Source organism: Apostichopus japonicus, chromosome 14, assembly GCF_037975245.1.
Source record: "Apostichopus japonicus isolate 1M-3 chromosome 14, ASM3797524v1, whole genome shotgun sequence".
Lineage (NCBI taxonomy): Eukaryota > Metazoa > Echinodermata > Holothuroidea > Aspidochirotida > Stichopodidae > Apostichopus > Apostichopus japonicus.
In genome coordinates, this window is record NC_092574.1 from 6,705,542 (window position 1) to 6,729,022 (window position 23,481).

At 38.2% G+C, this 23,481-nt stretch overlaps 2 protein-coding genes across 4 annotated transcripts; both read left to right on the plus strand.

The window, feature by feature from the left end:
- The first annotated feature begins 969 nt into the window (after positions 1 to 969).
- LOC139979978 (dnaJ homolog subfamily A member 3, mitochondrial-like) lies at positions 970 to 18,242 on the plus strand. Of its 3 annotated transcripts, XM_071991275.1 has the most exons (12): positions 970 to 1,173; positions 3,110 to 3,237; positions 3,975 to 4,058; positions 5,043 to 5,124; positions 5,510 to 5,643; positions 6,381 to 6,533; positions 7,545 to 7,692; positions 9,088 to 9,281; positions 13,174 to 13,289; positions 14,479 to 14,576; positions 16,012 to 16,140; positions 16,290 to 16,426. In XM_071991275.1, the coding sequence occupies exons 1-11, from the start codon at positions 1,008 to 1,010 to the stop codon at positions 16,125 to 16,127; spliced, it is 1,419 nt and encodes a 472-aa protein (XP_071847376.1). In that variant the 5' UTR covers positions 970 to 1,007; the 3' UTR covers positions 16,128 to 16,140; positions 16,290 to 16,426. The 3 variants fall into 3 exon arrangements, with proteins under 3 accessions (XP_071847376.1, XP_071847374.1, XP_071847375.1); XM_071991273.1 differs by lacking the exon at positions 16,012 to 16,140 and having other exon boundaries at positions 16,290 to 18,242; XM_071991274.1 differs by having other exon boundaries at positions 16,012 to 16,432.
- Positions 18,239 to 22,159, plus strand: LOC139979980 (somatostatin receptor type 2-like). Its single transcript, XM_071991277.1, has one exon. The coding sequence runs from the start codon at positions 20,179 to 20,181 to the stop codon at positions 21,277 to 21,279; it is 1,101 nt and encodes a 366-aa protein (XP_071847378.1). The 5' UTR covers positions 18,239 to 20,178; the 3' UTR covers positions 21,280 to 22,159.
- The last annotated feature ends 1,322 nt before the right edge of the window (positions 22,160 to 23,481 follow it).

The window sequence follows — 23,481 nt, forward strand, 5'->3', positions numbered from 1 at the left end:
ATAAAGTCACTTGCATTTCATGTTACTTTCCGTAAGATTGTAATGTATTATGTCCTATGAAATGTTGAATAAAAGTTTATATATTAACAAAGGCGTGCCTTTCCTTAATTCTTGTCAGTTGAGACTAATTGCTTTAAATTACGCAGAGTTAGTTTTTCATATCGTGGAGGTGGAGGGGGTATATGCCTTCTCGTTTCATAACCTCTCTTTATCTATGCGCAAGTGCAGGTACAAGTCAATTGAAATGTTACGCTTGTCATGATGAATCACTTCGATCAGTTTATAAACTACTTCAATTATGATGTACCACCCGGCCCGACAACAAAAACAAAAGCATGGGTTTTCAGTTTGAGCCTAGGGGGATAACCCCACTCTTTCTTAGCAGGGGGAATCTTAATGCATTTTGCCCCACCTCTAGCCTACTCCTCTTGTAGTTTGTAGCCCCCACACCCCATGCTTCATCACACAAGCAGTTTAAAGCGTCAACATTTCACTGGCCGGAGTCAAAAGATATGTTTACACGGCTTTCGAAGGGCACAGACCCCTCCCGAGGATGGCACCCAGTTTGAATACCTGTCAGTCAGTTTCAGTCCCCCCCCCCCCCTCATCCCTCATTCTGGGGCATATTTAGACTTTAAATTCAGTCTACTAAGTTGCCCTTAAACGCAAGTTTTTGCGAATAAATTTATTTTGGAGGAGAGGGGTTGGTTCCCCCGTAGTGGTGGTCCAGTTCTTCCCTAACTGAATGAAGACATTCCCCGACTGGACCATGACCCCGATCCGGGAGGTGGGAGCAGAACTTTCCCTCTTTTCCCCTTGCCATGTGACCCAATTTACTCCACGTTTATAATATTTCATAACTTTCCTCTACCACCCTGGGAAAGAATTTAAGCTTGAGGTGACTATTTCTGGAATTTTCTAGCATATTTGGCTTGAACATGCAGCGCACAAGCAAAATAGGCTAATGTGTATTTGTGTGGATTAGCATAGGCTCAGGCTACATCATTATGGCGTGTTACAGAATCCCCGTCCGTTCAATATCTTACTTTCGTTCAAGCGGTTTTTTGAGGAAAATCGGTGCACATTCAAGTCCTCTCTGCAATAAATGCACATATTTTGTTTCATCATCGGTTTTAGGGTATCAGTATCCAACGAAAGAAGGATTTTTGAAAGGTAAGTGTGCCGAAATTGATGTTGTAGTAACAACTTAGGCTTGCTTAATATGCTACAAGATAATATGTTAGGATATGTCATAGCAAAAACCAACGTGCGATATTGCTGCCTACAGTACTGATCAACATTCACGTCATGAAAGGGAAGAATAAAACGAAGCCTACAGACGAGCTAGTGTGAAAAGGTTCAGTTTATTGATCATTACTTAGCCATGAAAGGCAGATGAATATGACGGAAAACCGAAAGGGGAGGTAATGTCTCTCAGATTTCGTGAAACTGCTACTCGTTAACGTTTTGCATTAAAAGTAAATCCAACTTGATGCATGTGCTTGATTGTCGTGGCTCTTAATTTTCTTATTCACAAAAGTGATTTCAAACGATGGTTTAAATTTGCTCAGCTAGGCTTAGTCTAAATTAGGCCTAGTTTCAAACCATCACTATATTTAAAAGGTTTCATAATACCTTACATATATCAGCTTAATTCAATTGTTAAAAGGATTGTCTGGTGGCCCAAAGAAGTTGCCTTAAAAAATAGTAAATAATTTTCCAAACATGTTGTCAAAGTATGAGAACGCTAATGTTGCGTTTGACAGAGAAACGATTTTTTAATCGTTATGGATAGACATTTCAAATATGATTTGAACAGTACAATGCGTGACGTCAGCTCTGCCATAGCAGATTGTGTCATAACCCACCCTCCGCACAGTACCTATACGGTAATCACAACAAAAACAGCGTTTGTATACAGATAAATTTCTTCCTTAATTTCCGGTGAAATTTCTTAAAAATTAGATATGTTTTCAAAAACTCCTTAAGCCGCCATGTACTTGGGCGGTGGTTCCGTGGTCTTTGTGTAACACAAGGTAAATTTTAACAGGAGACTCTGAGTTGTTCAGGCTATACATCGCGCTATCTAGCTCCAACGCGAAAAATGTTCGCATGTAGGCTGTACTCATACGTTGACAATCGGACAGTTCTGCGAAGCCTAAGCTTCTCAGTGCTATATTCTGCTCTGACAACGATTCGATCAATTTCTTCAATAATTTCCGGTGAAATTTCTTATAAACTAGATATGATTTAAAAAACTCCTTAAGCCGCAATATATGTAGTAGATCGGTGGTTTCGTGGTCTTTGTGTAACACAAGATAAGTTTTAACAGCAGGCTCTTCGTTGTTTATACATCGCGGTATCCAGCTCCAGCGCGAAGAATGTTTGCGTGTATAGGCTACTCTAACGTTTACAATCGGACAGTTCTGCGATGACATCGATCCCGCCAAGTTTCATCTTTTGGTTTAACGAATACTTTGTATAAGTTTCCTTTTACTGTTAATTTGATCCGTGAATTTTATTTCAGCGATTTCGAAGAACAGTTAATGAACTGTGGTTTGAGTGTGAGTGTACTATGTGTAACGCTATACAAGTACACCAACTGAGCATCGTAGTATATACGTTCGCGAGTATGTACGTTATATATATGAGGCAATGTCAATGTGCTTACACGTGAGTTAATTTGCTGCGGAATTGGGAGTGCTAACTTCAAGTCGCCTGTTTTGCCTATCTGCAAGCACGACGTCAATCACCATATTGAAGCGTTCGAACAAACGGTACTTTTGGTGAGAAACTGGTGAATTTGAAAACCAGATTTCTACAAGAAGAAAACGTCGAATGGGGACAATTTTTACATGGTTAGAAAGAGAAAAATAATAACTACAAGGACAATGTATCAAAATCTTCCACCAGACAATTCCTTTAATTATTTTCATGGAAAGAATGATAAAATAAAATAATGAACAATTACTAGCTTTTGATATTTACAGAATCCCTAGCTTTTCCCACAGGTATGCATTTTGGAAGCTCTACTTGCTTTAAAAAACAATACGCAATGTCAAATATTTTTTACTGAATTAAGTTGAGATGTTTTTCTGCCTGTTACTAGGTAAACTTGATGAACGGAGGCAATTCATTCACTCTGGAAACCAACACTTTGCAGGAAAAGATTTATACAAGATTCTTGGGGTACCAAAGTCAGCTACACAAAAGGATATAAAGAAGTCGTATTATGAGGTACAGTATGTTCCTGTTCTGGACATATTATTGATTTGAATGATTAATTTTGTGTCAAAATTGAAAAGGAAACTAAACAAATGAAGATTAAGAGTTCCACTGGATTTGTCTACAAATTTTGTTGTTATGTAAGTGTTATGTTGTTGTTGTTATCTAGTTAAAGTGGCTCTAATAGAGTGACTTTTGGCAGACTTTTGACAGACTTAACAGACTATCATTAAACACATCTGTCAATCCACGTTGCATATCTTTATACCACTTTTTTTTTTTGGGAGGGGGGGGGGGTGAAATGTCCCTTTAAACATCTGCTGCTCAGCAATTAAAATAGTTTGACTACATAGTCTTAGATACAGACCATTAGGTCAGTACAGTACAGTACATTGATTCAATTCATTAGGAAGACTAGACTTATATTATAAGTATTCAATTGTATTTAACTTAAATTATGATGTTCCAAGACAAAAATTCTGCCTGAAATCACCCCACAGTCTTTTTATTTTTATATGGTACCTACAGTTGTGGTACTACAACTGACGAAAATGAAACTATTTAAGAAACGCAATTAAATTACAATGTTTTGTATAATTTGTATTGTACTTTGCTATTTATCATATTTATTTGTGAGTCACTTACACTGTTAATATTGTAGGTTACAAAATGTTTTTTACAATTTAACATGTTAAGTGCTGTAGATTGTCATTTAAGGCAATGGATTTAATTGACTCCTTCTTCAATAGCTTGCAAAGAAGTACCACCCAGACAAAAACAAGGGGGATGAAACAGCTGCTAAGAAGTTTTCAGAAGTTGCAGAAGCGTACGAGGTACAGTCAAATTTAAGTTAATTGCATAGAATTTTGCAGAAGAATAATTTCCAATAAGACAACTTGAGAAACTGTGGAACATGTACTTTCCAGCTCCCCCCCCCCTTTCCTTTTTCCCCATCCTCTCCACCCATAACCTTTTTGTTACATCCCCAACTTGGCTTGGAATTGGAGAGGATATATGGAGTTCATCTTTTTTTTGTAACTTTTGCTTGGCTTGTTGAGGGAATAAAAGTTTGGCAGTTGTAAGTGATGGTTATCTGGACAGTAATATTAGTTCTCAAACCCACAAGACTGTTTTGTAATGCAAGGTATGAATGAGTACTGTTAATTCAAGGAAATTACAACAACAAAAACAGAAAATAAAAACAGATTGTCACTTGTTTTTCAAGACAAGGAAATTAGGTCTTAGATCTCAACATCACAGCCACACTTTGAATCAAGATAGATGATCCTTTCAGCTCTTTGTCCTTAACTACTTTGCACCAAACTAATGTAAAAAATAAACACTATAGCACAGTACTTCCAACAATTGGAAGTTTGTGGGTGGTTTCTGTGCCCATGTGATGGAATCTCGGCAAATGTGTGTCAGTTTCCTAGTTTTATTAAAAATCATCCTTGATGGTTTATCATTGAAGCATGATACAAATTTGGAAATCTATTTTTTTCTCCCTCAGGATAAATTTGTACAAGAATTTTTTTTTTCATATCATTTTTTTTTTGGTAATGTCATCGGTTCTTCTGTCGTCAAATACCATTTACTTTAATTAGATTAGAGAATTTTCAGTACGAATAACAGAATTAATTTCTGTTGTGATAAGGCATTGCCATTTTTGGGGTTTTTACCGAATTAAAATGATTAACCATTCTGTAGTTTTTGTTAACATTCAAACCTTCATCGATGGATGTTTGCTTGCTTGATTCATGTTCTTTACTTCATGCAAGTTCTGAAAAAATGAAATTTAATTTCCTCTTACCTCGCAGACTCTTGGAGATGAAACTCGTAGACAAGAGTATGACACCTATGGTCAGAGTGGATTTGGTGGTGCTGCGGGAGGAACAGGGGGTAAGTAGAATAGTGTTTGTTAACCCAGTCAACACAGACTTGGATAAATTTAGTTATTTTTATGACGCTTGAGCGACCACAAATGTGGGAGAAACCACCAGCAAGGTCTTATGGATTACAACTTACACGTTGGGTGGCTTCCAATTCAACATTTTTACTCAAATTTTGGAATCTTTTCAATTTTTTTCAGAACTTTAGTAACATTTAACTGGTTCCTGAATTCATAGTTAATAACATTTAACTGGTTCCTGAATTCATAGTTTATAACATTTAACTGGTTCCTGAATTCATAGTTTATAACGTTTAACTGGTACCTGAATTCATAATTAATAACAATAAATTGATAACCTTGATCATTTGTTCTTCTTTTCTATAAAATATACAGGCTTTCAAGGACAGTGGCAGCAGGCCAACATTGATCCGGAGGAATTATTCCGCAGAATATTTGGAAACAACGCGTTCGACCCCCGCGCTGGCTTTGAAGAATCTGTATTCGGCAATTTTAGTGATGCACACGAGGTAGGTACTATTACTTTACAAGTTTACCATAATTAAGTTGATTGGATCCAGTATTGAAGTTATTAGCAAGTGATATGTGATAATGTAAATAATTGACTAACAGGCTGCAAAAGATCATGTTGTTGCCTTCTGAATGGTAGGTCCAGAAGGAGGAGAAAGTGGGGGCGGTGTCCTGGGAAGTGGGGTTTATGGGGTGCAGTGCTAAAGTGTTACTAGCCACATAGTTTAGTGAGATAGAAAAGTGCATATGTAGATTGGAGCCAGGTGAGTTTTAGGGATGATCATGTGTTTCCCAATTGGCTATACCTCTCCATGTGTGGAAGATGCAGGTCCAATTTTCAGTTCTCAAAGCCCACAATTTGGAAGGCCAATCAACATTTAGAAACTACAAAAGATATGAATATGCATATTTGATCACTTGAGTATTGATTTTGGAGGGCTCGCAATGTTGAAAGGCAAGTTTTAAGTAAAGCATTTTTATTTCAGTAAGCAAATTTCAAAGATAAGAAAGAAGTGTTTGTGTAACTTCATCATACCATTTGATTCTGTGGAGGCAATGGTCCCCCTAATAGTGAGCTGAGATTGTGAACGTCCATCTACCTGGTGTATGAAATATTATATGAGGAAGTTGGGCTAAAACCCCAAAAAGCTTTAATTAGACCCGGGGTGATCGTTTACAGTCTGTGGTATCTGTGAAGGACAGAAAGATTGTAAGGGATGATTATTGATACCTTTAGGTGATGATGGACCTAACATTCAGTGAAGCTGCCCGTGGTGTGAACAAGGAAATCAATATCAGAATGGAGGATTCCTGTGAGCGGTGTAAAGGAGCACGAGCAGAACCGGGAACCAAAACCACCAAATGTCACAGATGTAACGGGACAGGACAGGTAAGCGCACACTCACTGGGTCTGGGTCTAACACTACCATAGTATCATAGATGTAACGGGACAGGTAAGCACACACACTGGGTTAGGGACAAACACCAGCATAGTATCATAGATGTAATGGGACATGGTTGGTATGCACACACTGGGTTAGGGACTAACACCGCCATAGTATTACAGATGTAACGGGACAGGTAAGCACACACACTGGGTTAGGTACTTACACCGCAATAGTATCACAGATGTAATGGGACAGGTAAATACACACACTGGGTTAGGCACTAACACCACCATAGTATCATAGATGTAACGGGACAGGACAGGTAAGCACACACTGGGTTTGGGACGAACACCAGCATAGTATCACAGATGTAAAGGGACATGGTTGGTATGCACACACTGGGTTAGGGACTAACACCACCATAGTATCATAGATGTAATGGGACATGGTTGGTATGCACACACTGGGTTAGGGACTAACACCGCCATAGTATTACAGATGTAACGGGACAGGTAAGCACACACACTGGGTTAGGTACTTACACCGCAATAGTATCACAGATGTAATGGGACAGGTAAATACACACACTGGGTTAGGCACTAACACCACCATAGTATCATAGATGTAACGGGACAGGACAGGTAAGCACAAACTGGGTTTGGGACGAACACCAGCATAGTATCACAGATGTAAAGGGACATGGTTGGTATGCACACACTGGGTTAGGGACTAACACTACCATAGTATCATAGATGTAATGCTACAAGGATAGGTTTAGAACCACTAAACAATTGGTTAATGTGGGAGAGATCTCATCATAATAAAAACACCAAGAAAGATTGATAGGACAAAGAGTTTGGTATTTTTTGACTTTCTATCAAGACCACTGTTCAAGACTTCCTAATTACCACTCACAGAGACAGTTTTCTGGGTAGTTTGGTAAAGCCAGACAGATTCTTACCATGTATTTTTGGGAAGTATTCTAAAATGTCATTCTTTGAAAACCTATACAGGAAACTGTCAATACCGGTCCATTTGTAATGAGGACCACCTGTAGGCAATGCAGGGGTATGAGGGTCATCATCACGGTACCGTGTAACGACTGTCGAGGGTCCGGCACTACCATGCAGAGGAAGAAAGTGATGGTCCCCGTACCAGCAGGTAAGACGAGTGAGACTTACAAGCTTTAGATCAGTCAGAGTTAGTAACAAGGGTATGAAAGTCAGATCGTGAGTACCCATTCAACCTAGGTCATCTGGCACTGAACATTTTTACCCCATTGTTTGATCCTAAACTTGTTTATGCTTTGTACCTCAGCTGACAGTGTTCGAACCTGGCTCATCCTGCTCTGTTCCCCCCCTCCCCCCGCCCTATGTCTGCCCTGATCCTCAGTAATGATACGCTTGTGACATGTCCCCCCATCACCCCCCCCCACCCTTTGCCCTCAACTCCACCTCACCCCAACCCACCTCTCTCTTCTTTAAACTAATGTATTAAACCGCTGGAGAGCCTACAAGTCACTTCATCTGAGGCTAAAGTAAATTTCTGAAATCTTTACATAATTATTTCTTCTCCAAAATATGCAGAATTATACATTTCCAAGATAATGAAAACATGTCATCCATGACCGAGTTTGTTGTATTGTTTTGTTGATTTTTTCACTTTAAAACAAAAGTTGAATTTGTCTGACAGGTCAAAGATTATGGTTACATACATGTAATAATTAAAGGATCTTTAGAAGGCCCAGGGGTTGAAATTGATGGGTAGCTACATAGGGTGTCATCTCTACTGGAATTCTTGTCATTTATGCCATGGTTCATCGACAGACATGTGTTTCTATGTAACTTATTTACATACATTTTTGAGTTGGAGCATTGGTTTTCCTCAGCAAAGTGTAGAGGGTGACTTGAGGCATAAAAATTAAAGTTTGATATATTGTAGACCATTAAAACACACTGCTTTCAGTCCAGGTTGGATTCCTTATAATAACCCTTTTAATGTTTTGAGAAGTGACCCTTTGAACAAGTGAAGGTCGTCAACTAAAGTGACTGGACTATGAAGTCTAATAGACAGACCATTAATAGGTCAGTTCAACATGTGCAACACAAAACTCAATGACATGTATAAAATACATTACAAATTAGGTCAACGACATATAGTGTTGAAAGAACTTGAAGGTCATCCAAGGATGTTCTCTTGTTTATATGATGTTTAAAGAACATATTATTTGAGTTGAGTTATAGGCAGTTATGAACAATGTAATAATGTTAATTTTAGCATGCACTGCGGATACCATACTACCCAAAGCCTTAAAGGGGCAGTCCAGAATTTTAGCATATTTTGAAGGTGAACATCTTGAAAATCCAAAATAGCTATAGACACACTAACCAGCACCCAGAGTTTTTCTCCTTTCTTGAACAATATATCAAGATTAAAGTTCACCCTCAAGTCACCCTTTAAAAATGTGGGTTCCATTGACAATAACACTCTGCATTAATTTTTTTTTCTGTATTTAAAATTTATTATTTTTTTAAATTTATTTCTGTCTGGCCTCAGGAGTTTCTGATGGACAAACTGTACGGATGCCTGTAGGGAACAGAGAACTGTTCATCTCCTTCCGCGTGGCACGAAGTAATACATTTCGCAGAGACGGAGCAGATGTACACTCGGATGCGAAAATAAGCTTTACCCAAGCTGCCCTGGGAGGTACCATGAAAATGAAGGGGATTTATGATACCATTAGCCTCAATGTAAGTCAATATCTGAAACTTATTTTAAATAAAAAAAACTTATTTACATCTTGCAAAATGTATCAAAGGAATTTTGTGTCCAAAGATGAAATTAAAAGTTTACAGGATCAACCTGATGAGTTAAATGGTGGGGATGTGCAGGGAAGACAGGGCGTGGATTCGGAAAGGGGTGGGAAGGGGGGGAGGAGAAAGGTGCCAAAGTTTTAATAACTGAGGCTATTTTCAGAAGTTTTCCTTGGGGTGTATACTTTAGAAATTCCAGTCCATTGTTTGTGGTTGTAAACTCTTTCTATGCATTTTATACACCCTAGTCGGTTGCTGACTCGAGTGACTTTGACAAGCAGTGAAAAGGAAAACAGGAAAATAAATGCCTAAGCTGCAAAATGTCATAGTTAATGTGACCTGGATGGGGGATGCTGCCGATTAGTTTTGAAAAGAAATGGAAAAATCTTGAACATTCTTCATTCAAGAAAAAAAGAAGAAGAAAGTAAGCTTGTTTGCTTGACAAGTCAGTATGAAGTCATTACAAAATTTGAAGTAAATTAAGAGAAAAACTTTTGTGGAATGTGACATCCACGGAAAGAAGACCTCAGCAACATGTTGTCTGTGGTATACATAACTTGCTGGTTGATATCTATACCAGAGGGCCACTAGTAATCCATTAGCATTCATATTTCTGACCGTAGTAACTGTCGGTAGGAAGTGCACAGAAAAATGTGCCGACTACCGAGGTACGGTCTGTTTTGGATCATTAGCGACATTTTTTGACGTTGGCTAACATTTACATGTATGGTATGGTAGGTACGGCTGTCAGAGTTTAAATAGAGATTGTATTTGGTCAGGACCGGTAGTACGTTTGTGCCGAAGGTTTAAGTTTGTCAATGTCTGGCCACATTTTGCAGAGTACTGTCCCGATGTATTAAAACCCGGTACGAGGGGAATGACGACCTTTTCTTCATATTAGAAGTTGCGACTAGAAAAGTTGACGTGCTTGACTGCCATTCCGTTACAAACATGCCTACTTCATCAAATTTCTAAAGTGGGATTGACTCTAGGTGGCAAACTGCAGCGCTTGGTTCAGAAATGACGAAAAACCTTTTGGATTTAACATTCTTTGGCGTATTTATCGTTCTCTACCATGATTTGCAGTTCTTAAACATCAGGTCCTGAATAAATATGAATAGGAAGGAAAGAGTATGTGCTGTAGACTTTTAATTCGTACACACCCCCCCCCAAACCCCACCCCACCATACCCTTCACCCTAAGTAAACTGTTGAGTTATGTCAAGTTCCAAAATTGAACCAGAAGGTTTGGTTGAATCTGGCAAATCAGGTATCCTGTGAGGGTGCTGTAGTCAAGTGGTTAAGGCAGTGGACTTGTGATCTAAGGATTACAGGTTCGAGTCCTGGCCAGATCATTGCATTGTGTCCTTGGGCAAGGCACTTTATCTCCATTGCCTCTCTCCACCCAGGTGTATAAATGGGGACTTGCGAGGTTACTTGTTAATATAGTTGCAGGCGCCGGTTTGTGGCTGCACCCTATGGGAAGTCCCCCGGAGGACACATGGTTGTGGTGCATCGTGGTGCCCCAGGAGAGATTGATTGAATTGTGCACACTTTGGTGTGTGGGTGTGACAAGTTACCAATGACCAGGGATAAGTTGTAAAGTCGTGTGAGAGGGCCTTGGCCCTGAACAAGACTGTAAACCTTAATAATAAATATCCTGCCAAATTTGTAATGTCAAAAGGGGTACATCCTTACTTTTGGAAAAAAATCTTAGTATTCTCTCTGTTACGTTGGTTTGATTTAATTATGTAGATAGGGCTAGTGGCATATTCAGTATTGTAGTATTCAATGAAACCTGCATTATGTAAAAAAAATATCATTCTTATAACAATTTAACAACAACCCTGTTGCATGTAACCATTTAAGGCAACCTTGAGAGTCGTTCATGCCAAAGTGCAAACAGTAACAGTTAATTTACTATTCCAGGCTATATACAGAAAATGTACAGAAATGGATTCAAAAACAAGGTATCATGCTGTGATTTGCCACTGTGCTCAATTTAAACTAACTCAGCCATGCTCCTTTGGAAAAATTAAACAATGGAGCCATTGATTGTCAAGTTTCTTAGCAACAACAATGGTAAGGTAGCATAGATCATGGTGGTATGCTTTTAGCTGGGGAGTTATGTTAACACAATGGCTGCCTGAATAATTGAATTATGCATTTAAGGGGAGGAATTTAGTCTTGACATGTCATAGCCCAGGGAGAACAGAACCTTTGATTTGCCCCTAATATTTCTATAAGCTGCAGTATTTTGTCAAGGTATTCAGCTACTATGAAATATACTTAATCTTTGGAATGTTCTTTTTAAGACTAAATAGATTTTAAGTCAACCTTGCAGTACAGGCTTAAAAAAAAAACCAAAGCACAAAACAAACACAGTGACCTTAGATGACTTTTGATACCATTTGACCTTGACAAATTTGCAGTTGGTAGACAGAATATGCTTACAGGTTATAATACCTTTATGTTTGTTCTGCTGTGGATTGTGTTGCATTTGAGACCTTCTTCTTCACTCTGTGTTAGGCTAAGTAGTCCAGTCGTTGAAATTGATGAGCCTCAGATGTTTTTGAAGGATTGCTTTTACTCAAAAATGAAAATTGTTCTCCATACAAAACCTGTTATGTTAGCAGTTATTATTTTTTTAATTGTCCACAATAAGTCAAAGTTAACTTTGTACCTCAAAGTCATCCAGCCTGTTTGTGATACCATGTCAGTCAGTGGCGGAGCGTCCATACAGTCAGAGGGGGCGGATGCCCCCCCCCCCCCTGACGGACTCAAATGGACTGCTGGCACCCTTTTCAGCTTTTTACCACTTTTTACTTATATTTGTCATTATTGACTTTTTTATTGCGCTCTCAAATCCCCTTTGACATTTGTCACATTTTGTTGGTGTAATTTTCTAACAAAATGGCGATGACACTCATTTGTCCTTCTTTTATCTGCAAATAAGCAAGGCCCGGAAACGGTCATTTCCGGCGATCTAGGGAGTATCTTTACTCAAAAATTTTCTGTGCGCTCTGCGCCAACTTGTGGTGGCGCTCCGCTTAGATAGTGTCGAAAGCGCCCCTACAGACCATTCTCGCCCCCCCTGACCAATACCCCTAGCTCTGTCACTGATGACAGTGCATAAAATTAACCAAGCAATCAGCAGTATTTTGTTCATACCTGAGCGAAAATGGTAAACGTTTGTTCAAGGAACCTTAGTTTGATGACTATTTTATGGTAGGAGGGGGAATGTGAGGGGTGGGAGATATTAATAAGGGGAATAGAGCATGTAAGGGTTTATGTTTTGATATGAAATGCAAGTACTTTCTTTAGTTAACACTTTGTTTTATGTTATATTGAATTGAAAATTGTACTTGTTACATAGCTTGGGTTCCATTGATAATGGAGGAGATATTTATAACTGTTGTGCAGTGGTTTGGATGACCAAAACGATATGAATCTTGTTTTGCATATTTCACCGAAAGGACTACCGAGGTATCAAGTTGAATAGTTACTTTGTGTTACTCCGTAAATTATGTTCCAAGTCGGTGACCGTTTCAGTCACTCAGGTCTTGGTGATGGCTCGAGTGTCGTCCAAGCCCCAATATTTTTTCGGTCTCGTCAAAGTTTGTACGTAGTTCATGTGTCGGTCTTCCATATCTTTTTCTTGGTTGAGATTTCAAATTCAATATTCTAGCATGGATCGTCTGCATGTACATCCCTTCTTCTAAGAATTTGACTTGAGTTAGACCCAGAATTTATGAAATGTTGAATTTGTCTTGAGCATTGATATGTCTCCTGTAAAAGAAAACTAGGTGCATTTTGCCTTTCTTTTGTAGATACCAGCCGGTACTCAATCTCACGACAGAATACGACTCCCCGGTAAAGGGATTAGCAGAATTAACAGTCACGGATACGGCGACCATTACGTACACATCAAGATTAGCGTTCCAAAGTAAGTACCGCATATGATAAGATTAGCGTTCCAAAGTAAGTACCGCATATTATAAGATTAGCGTTCCAAAGTAAGTACCGCATATGATAAGATTAGCGTTCCAAAGTAAGTACCGCATATTATAAGATTAACGTCCAAAGTAAGTACCGCATATTATAAGATTAACGTTCCAAAGTAAGTACCGCATATTATAAGATTAACGTCCAAAGTAAGTACCGCATATGATAAGATTAGCGTTCCAAAGTAAGTACCGCATATGATAAGATTAGCGTTCCAAAGTAAGTACCGCATATTATAAGATTAACGTCCAAAGTAAGTACCGCATATTATAAGATTAACGTCCAAAGTAAGTACCGCATATTATAAGATTAACGTCCAAAGTAAGTACCGCATATTATAAGATTAACGTTCCAAAGTAAGTACGGCATATTATAAGATTAACGTCCAAAGTAAGTACCGCATATTATAAGATTAACATTCCAAAGTAAGTACCGCATATTATAAGATTAGCGTTCCAAAGTATGTACCGCATATTATACTCATCTGATCAATTTTTGTTTCTGTGACACGTTCAAGGCATTTTCGTCCATAAAATTTCCCAAGAAAAGGAAGATTTACCCATTGAGGTGCTAATTTTGAATATTTAAATTTTTGTCATAGAAGTAATGAGCAGCCCTTAATTAACGATGTCAGTGAATTCTGGATATTATGAACTCCAGGTGTGCATCTGTTTGTTAAACCGTGAGAGCAACATGGAACCTGCCCATATTGTTAAATCCTCTTAAAACTGTTCCAAGTTGGGAAGAAACCAGGATAAATATTGTGAAAGACATTTGAACACTCGAGTTATATAGCAATCTAAAAACAATTGCTATATGCTATGTCATTGTTTAAATAAGAGTTTCATGGTCACAAGACTGGTTATATCCGTATCACGTTTTGACGATTATGATTAAATGACCTTTGACTTTGTACCTTTACCATCTCATTTAAATAAATGAGTCAGAGACATAGCTCTACAGTATGGTAAGAGAGAGATTGATAAAGACTGATAGCTAAACTTAAAATGCAATATTGTACATTGTCACTCTGTGGAAGCATTGCCCAGTCGGTGAATGTTGGAAAAAAGCTTATCAAAAGTGACTGGTTGTAGATTGTTTCAGTGATGCAATTCTGTCTTCGTTTCTAGGAAACTCTCAGCTAAACAGAAATCACTCCTGATGGTCTTTGCGGAAGAAGAGTCTGGTGTCTCGGGCACTGTGAATGGACTAAGTAAAACACAAGATGGTAAGTAAACAAGTCTGACCTGAATCACATAATACAGTTGGAGAATCAAGGTCAATGACTTCTGTCCTTCTTGTACCCTTTAAGAACTTGCATAGTCTGTTTTGGATAAGCCTCAGGTAACAAGTTGGGTACATGAAACTGCTTTGGTAATCACAGAAGAGAAATCATAAAATTAGAGAAACATGTCTTCGTATGAGGGGCAAGTAATGGGTTGCATCCAGAGTAGGGTGCAAGGGTCTTAGTATCACTGACAAGAAGAGGTGAAAGGATGAATGTCTGTAAAAGTAAAAGTAGAAGGATTACAGTCTCGTTCAAGGCCCCCTCACACGACTTTACAACAGTTATCTCCTGTTCATTTGTGTCACACGCACACACCAAAGTGTGCACAATTCAAACAATCTCTCCCAGGGCACCACTGCGCACCACAACTACATCTCCCCCGGGGGAACCTCCCATATGGTGCAGCAACAAACCAGCACACACAACTATGTGTACAAGTTACCTCGCAAGTCCCCATTTATACACCTGGGTGGAGAGAGGCAATGGAGATTAAGTACCTTACCCAATGACATGACATAATGATCTGGTCAGGACTCAAAACCTGCAATCCTAAGATGGTCAGTCCATTGCCTAAACCACACAAGTGTTACTTTAGTAGTATTAAAATTGTAGCCGTGTGGGTAATTTGAATGTCCTACTATCTGATGATAAATTAGAATGTTTTTGTGATAGTTAAAGCAGGGCTTAAAAACAGAAAACTAATATGGAGTAGAATTCATTGCGAAAGTGTTCAGTACTGCATTCAGAGAGATAACGGTTATACAAATAGAGAGTTACCATTTCTGTTCACATAAAAACAAAGTATTCATCATCTTTATCATCACTCAACAAGGTTTTAAGGATGGTTTCTTATTTGTATTCACCCAAGCAATGGATAATTGCCCAAGCTAATAAGAACATTCTCACTCCTGTAATTTGGCATCAGGGGATGTTACATTGCGATACAAATAAGTCCTCTTAGGTAATATTAAGGTTTGCAAACAATTTCCAATTTTTTGGGGGTATTATTCATATTATTACTTTATAAAAGAATAATGATTAAAATTCCATTCTACATCTACAGAATCTTTTTTATTTTGCTATGGAATAGTTAATCTTATTAAAAGCTTCTGCGCTCTGTTTTCTGGCTATCTAACATGACAGTCGATTGCAAGATTTAGTCCTGGAAATATCAGGAAATGTTTTAGAATTTAAAGAAAAGAGTAAAAATTGAAAAGACTTATCCAGTTTGGGGTGCATATAGTCACAATGTGAGGCAATTTTCAAGCAAAGCAAAATTAAAAATAAAAAAAACCCCCAAAATACAGCATGCTTCTACGATGAAATTTTACGACAAAATATGAAGTACTTATTAGTCTACTTTGCTTGATTTCAGACAAAAATAAGGAAGATATACCCGACAATGATGGTGAGGATGGTGAGGAAGGGCAAAAAGAGGAGGGTTTCTTTACGAGATTAGCGAGAAGACTAGCAACGGGATCATATAAATAGCCAGATTATAGAGGTACGCTGCTATATATAGTATTAAACACCGTCTAACACTATGTGACATATTGTGTAGTTTGTTTGAGGAAATATTATAAAAACCAAATTATGGGCAGCGGGCAATTTACAGCGAGTTATGATTGAGAGCTTTCCGTATCGTTATTTCAGGGGCTAACATAGTGACTGATGACCCAGATGGTACCGTTGCTAGGTTACGACATACAGTTCACTCGCCCACAACCGAAGAATTTGCTCACAAGGTGGCCGAAGACATCGACGACAAAGAGGACGACACAAAACGCAATAAACGTAACACCTGAGGTACATAGCACGATAGATGCATTATGATATTATAATTATTACAAAATATTAAGCGTTACGTCTTACTCTGTACTAAACCTCTTGCGGTGCAAGTATTTTACGGTAGTCATCACGTGATATGGAGGAATTCCGTACAAAGCGTATAAAATATAGGTAATAATTGAATATTGAGACTTGAAAACTTTGTAAACTCAAACATGGGAGGCATATCAATGAAAAAAATATGAATAGACCTAATATTCGCAGAGTTTGAAGGTTTAGTCAGTCTCACGATTGCAACGAGACTACTACATTTTCATACGTACCGTGTCTGCACGGTCGGGAGGCTTCGGTATCAGAAAATGCAAAGGAACTACCGTAAAGCGTGCAGTGATGTCATTTCCTTCCAGTCAGAATCCAGCGCTATCTTTGTAAGATGTACAAGTTAGGTGCCTACTGTATATAGAGATGCAGGTATGGATAACCACAGTGTACCCCTATCTGTTGGATTGAATTACAAGGATAGTTCACTTTGATTAACAAGCTTCTGTCCACGCTAGAGTAGGATTTGCCCTATCGTCCGAAACCGATGTATTCCAAAGCCAGTGAAGTCTGATGTAACGGTTCTGATTTTTTTGTATAACGGATATGGTCAATTGACCTCTGGCGACGTTCGAGGAGTGTTTATCAATAATTTTGGAAATTCAAATGTTGGGGGATTTTGGCAGCTTTTTTAATTTTTTAATTTTTACATTAACATGTGTACTTTGAAATTGGAGCATGCATAATGTATCATCTGACATAAATGAGTGTAACGGTCTCTGTCTCCTTGCCACACAGTTAATCGATTTATGGTTTATGGTATTAATGATTTATGGGCATTTTCTTCTATGTCAAAGTAGCTCTCTTTATAGGCATATCAAGTCTAAAAAGTCAAATATTTTTGAGCACATCTTTCATAGCGTAGATTACCCTTACCAAATTGCTTACTTGTCCAAGTCAAACTGAAGTCAAACTGTATTAGTTCTGTGTGTAAGCAGGATAACAAAATCCTGCCTACCCCGCTCCAACATTCACATGAATATGCATAAATTACATCTTGGTTGAATTTTATCAATATTTAAAATACCATTATTAAAAAAAATAACAACACATACAACTACGTATAATAAAAATGTTTTCTGAAACTTGTTAATATGGTTCTGGATGTGAATCAGGACAAGAATAGGATTTGTTTTAAAATGTAACAAAAGGATCGTTTTTTAATTGTTTTTTATACACATCTGCTCTGAAAAGAATTCAATGAACAAGCAGTATACAGTTTAAGTTTTCAAGTGATTGTTAGAGAGAAGTTACACTGGAAATGCAAACCATTGTCAAATATTATATCAATATTTTTGAAAAAGATGATCAGGCGTTATCGGAAAGTTATCAATTCTTTCAAAGAAAGTAATCAAAACTGACCAGAAGACAGTTAAATCAAAGGTAGAATGTCCTTCAACCAACTACATCTTTTACTAATGTTGTCACATTTGTCCTACATTATACATGTCACCAATATCTCATGTGATTGCAGTAGCTAAGATGACCAGTAAAGAGAAAACACCAAACTGTTATACTGCAGCTGCTGGGCGAATACTACAACTGTAGCTCCACATATTGTAATTACTCTTAAGCACACATTGGTATTTATGAATGTTTTACAAATTTTGATATGCAGGAATGTGTGAAGCAGGAACTTTCTTTGTTTATGGGGGGTGGGGAAGGGTGAGTGGGGTAAGGATGGGGTGCAGGAGATGTCGGACACAATTGTCTGGGCTAAACGAGTTATTCTCACAAGGTCATGTCGAAGACATTATTCTTAAAAATCATTAAAAGTTTTGTCCTTTTTTTAATTTTTTGGTTGATGAGTGATGGTTGGCCATGATAGCTATGGCCTGGTACGTGTTCACATTTTCACTGACTTTAACATTAGTGACTGCTTTATAGCCTTGCTATGTTTATTATCTTTCCAAGTGGAATAATACATCTCTATGGTCAAGCTGTTATACAAAAATATTTTCAAATATGAAGAAAAAGTGTCTGGATGTACAGCATGCAGATTTGAAGGTGTCATAATTTAGAAAATAAAAAATAATATGAGAAAATAAATTATTTGAAGAAAAAAAAAACTGTGCATATTAATTTCTCTTGTGCTGTGTGATAAATCGATATAAGGTGAATTCTGTTTCCATTTTGGATTCCTCGCCGAAGGCAGTTGGAATCTATATGGTGGTGATGATCTATGTCAGTGTGTCTGCGTGTGTGTGTATGTGACACACTAGACTTAACTACAGTATATCAATCACCAAGCAGAGCTTGAGTGAACTTAATACTTGCTATGTAGATACACCTTAATAAATTTTGCTACTTTGGTTGTTGGTGGAGGTCAAGGTAATTTAAGGCCACCATTGGCCAAAAATATGTAAACCTTGTAATATAGCAAATGTATTTAGCTCGGCTACGATGATTTTCATATTTGCACTGTAGATGCAGGCTCAGTTAAAAGTTCTTGGTTACTTTTGTTTCTGTGGTACTTCCATCCTCTGAGGTACTTAATTAATGTTTTGTTGTGTTCTGTTCTGTTCTGTTTTAAGCCAGTGTTGTTTCTGAATGGTGTTGGTGACATTTTTGCTAAGGAGACAACTTCCTCATATCTTGCTTGTTCACCCCCCTCCATTCCATTCCCCGGATCACACTACCAACAGTAATATGTTTTATTGTATCATGCACTTAGTCTTCCAGGTCTGTCGTAGCTCTCTGTCCCTCTCCCCCCCCCCCCCTCCCCACGCCCATTATTGTTTATGTCAACATGTGTTATTTGGACGTTTTAAAGAACAACACTTTGGGATAATGGACTTGCAAATTACTAAGATAAAATGAGATGTCCTCGGAGCAGTCCAGTGAATCGACCAAGTTTTCAGTTGTGTAAAGATACTCACTGCTTTCTCAGTCTTGGCCAATCAAAACCCTTTAGAAGTACCCACATGACCATGGTTGTAAAGTAAAAATTACAGAATTTACTCCCCTCTCGTACTGTGAATAAATAGAAAGCACTTAGGATTTTTTGTTTTTACATAGCTTACGACTTTAATTAACGTGTTAGTCGTAATTGACTCTTTTGTTGTTTACATACCCACAGCTGTTGCATATGCCAAAGTAACTTAAAAGGTCCACTGTGTGTGTGACAATTGGTTTAAAAGGCCTTTGTTTACCTTTCATATTAACAAGGTTTGGTAAACTGTCTTCCATTTAAATAGAGAGATCGTTACAAATGTGTCGCCGATTCTGCTGGGATTTTTTCAGCGCATACAAGATAACTGAACATGTAGTTGAATACATCACTTACAAACTACAGCTTCTTGTATGGACATACCGTTCTACCTGATAAGGAACTTATACAACTGATTTTTGGTGTAATTGTCTAAATTTTTGTTCAGGATTGAAATTTGACTGCCATTTTTTCTTCTCCATTATTTTTGTGCAGACACTCTTGTAGAGTAATAAACGATCAATCAATCAATCGAAATCGAATCGACTATTGTACGCTTACATTAGCCTATATGTTCACCGTTGTCGGGAGTATCCTTCCTAAAATCTTTCGGCGTGTTGAATCAAATTACTCTTAAATAACAACAACATATTTGGCCAAATATTTTTCCGACCGTTAGGCTACTTATCTTAAACTATTGTTAACTCATTATTGTTGAGGATCAAAATGGCAGCAGTCAATTACAACGAGTCAGATTGTTTTGTGTTAAATGTATCAACATACAGCCACTCCATGGTATCGGATTATTTCTTATATAAGAAAGTCGAAGAAGTCATTTTTAAGATTGTCCTCCCAATTGTTATCGCCTTTGGTTTCTTCGGCAACGCATGTTTTCTTTTTGTTATTTGGCGCGTTCCACGAACGAGAACGGTGACGAACATGTACCTCTCTCATCTGTCGGTAGCCGATATGCTCTTTTTGTTTTTCGGTGCAGGAGAAAAAGTCGTACGTGTCTTCGTTTCGCCCGTCGTAGTCGACCGTTATTTTTTCTCTCAGTTTGGATGCATCATCGTAATCTTTATTCTTAATGTGTCATCGATTGCGTCACTTTTCTTGGTAACCTTGGTTACAGCAGAACGGTACTACGCTATCAGTCGTCCAGTAAAGCATCGTCTTATGGCGGGAAAACCTCGGACGCTTAAATTCATTACCACAGCTTGGATCATATCTGTTTTGATATCGATCACAATTGTGCCCAGTCATTCTGTGTTCTCCACGTATTGCTTCGTCTGGCCGGACGACGATTTGTATGTAAATTTCCCGCCAATAATTGGCGTATGCGATAACATACAACCATGGTGGACGGATTATGCGAATGGTATGCAAACGATACCATTTTTCGTAGCACTGTTCTTAAATTTCTACATGTACTTTGCAATCATTGTAAGCCTGTACAATCATGTCGATCCTTCTAGCTCTGTATCAGCCTCGGCAACACGCATGCGCCTTGTGGTATCGTGGATGGTGATCTTCAATGGAGTTGTTTTCTTTTGCTGTAATGCCCTCTTTAATCTCATCTCTGCCATGTTTATGGTCTCTTCGTTGGCTGGTAACACTACCGTGGCCATGCAATGGTACCATGCAGTATCACCATTCCACGTTCTATTGCTTTACATTAATTCCATGGTTAACCCATTTATTTATGGCGCCACCAACAAACGTTTGCGTAAAGCTTTCATTGCGTCAATGGGATGCGCCGGACAAGGTATTACGTCATCGGATGATTCAACACACCACCACACTTTCTCGATGACCTTGAAGAATTAGTTCACGGCGTCATAACTTAATTTGTACATATTTATCGTTGAGATTTTAAGGAAGTTTACCGTTGCACAGAACGTATATACAATATGAACCTGGTTTTCCCTTCGCTCATTCAGTGAAATTCATTCTTTATGATTACATTAAGGTCCCTCGGGCCGCATCAGTTTAGAAAACATCTCCAGCCGCAGAATATTTGCGCGCGAACCCGCACTTATCCGGCATGTCTAAAAGAGATGTGCTGGTGCTGGTGTAGAAAACGCTTTACCTGATTAATGAAAAGAACTGAACGCTTTCTTACATTTCTGTTATCATCTTGGAAGCTTCTGACAACAGTTTGATTTGTGTACTTCAGTTGTTACACAGAGATTCATAAGGCATCATAATTAAAGCCGATTATATAATAGGTTATCATGTATATAACTGCAGCATTCCGCATCGGTTCAATGTGTGATAATCACGAACCAAACTTATCAAGTGTCGGATGGATGGGTTGGCAAGTTTTACGTTCATAAAAGACTGAGGAATCAACTTCACGGAATGTTGACGAAATTATTGTAATCATAGTTCGTGTCAAAACGGACTCAAGCAACACATAGGCCCTATGAGTTCCGTGTGCCTTCTGACGGACAGACGAACAGTTTCAGTGACTCATCTGAAATGTCCTGTGCCATACTTAAATTATACTTTTCTCTGACTCAAAAGGAAAATAAGTAACAGATGATGAAGGTGTCCCCTCCCCTTCGAGAACTTTTTATATATTAAAATAGAGTGTGCTGAGATGTTAAAGGATGTTGTAAATTGCTGCTTTTGTAGCAATGTGGAAGATCTGATAATTTAATTAATTTTACTATCGATAATTGTCCATTTTTCTTAAAGAAAGTCGCTCTAGTTGGCGCCTAGGGACAGGGACGTAGCCAGGGGGGAGCAGGGGGAGCGACCGCTCCCCCCCCCCCTTTCAGTGTCGATTTTTTTTTTAAACTGTCGTTTTTTTAGCATGGTATTTTGTCAGTGCGCTTTTGATCTTGAATACTCGTCAGCTACGTTAACTTGATTGTAATCGTAGTAACATTCACGCCTACTGATTCAACTACTTACTTAGTTTGGCAGATGCAATTAGATAAATTTAGCTTATAGCCAATTACAAGCCTACAGTTGGCCACTGCGTAATAAAATACATATTGCCTACCTAACCGCACTCTATGGAATGTCACGAACTGTAACGTCGACAACGTCGTTCTATGAGTCGTCCTAAGTTGTTGCACGAACAGCATGTTATGAAGCTAAGCAAGCAATCGTACGTGATACGCACTTCCTATAATAAGTATTACACTGCTAATACACTGCGGTAACGATATTTGTTTTTAGTTAAGTTCGTCAAATGTATTAAAGTCCAGACATTGGACAATAAACAAGAATCATCCTACTGGAAAAAAATGTAAAAGAGCACTATGTTTGTCTTTCTGATATATTATGCAAAAGAATATGTAAAGGAATTCAAACAGTAAACAAAATCTGCTGATAATGATATCATATGATCAGGGGCGTAGCCAGTATGTAGCACTGTGGGCCCGGGCCTACATTTTTTTTTGGCCAAGTTATCTTTTTTTTAAAAACACCCATAATTCAAATCGATAAGCTTGCTGGACGAGTTTAAGAGTCTATAGACAGGAAAAACTATTGAAATGAACGTAGCAAGAATATGGCTAAATTAGGTGACCTATTCTTCTGTCATCTAGGCTGTCATTTCTATCGCGTGCCGTTTCATTCAACACTCTACCCGCCGAAAAAGACAGTAGGATCCGATCTTGTCTTTCATCCGATCTTGATCTTTTTTAACATGTAGTTTAGAACCCGTTTACGCAGATAATATTTCAGTTGAGAAAACAGTTGAGAAATTTGCATCAGATGGCAATCGTCGGATAGCTCTCGCCTTCTCTTATTAGGCTAACTTAAACATTTACTAGCTACAGTTGTATCAAAGACAACTACTGGCTATAGTTGTATCAAAGACATTTCTGGCCTATCTTTGTATCTACAAGTATCAGAAGTTAAAAAGTAAGACTACTCTGTACATGTACCTTGCTAATTTTAATACATTATGTAGTATTGAACTACGTACTATTTTAACTCGTTTGTGTTTTGGGTTTAAAAGTGATATTGAATGAGGTGTCTCAAGTTAGCAAGAGGCCAGGGAACCAGAATGAA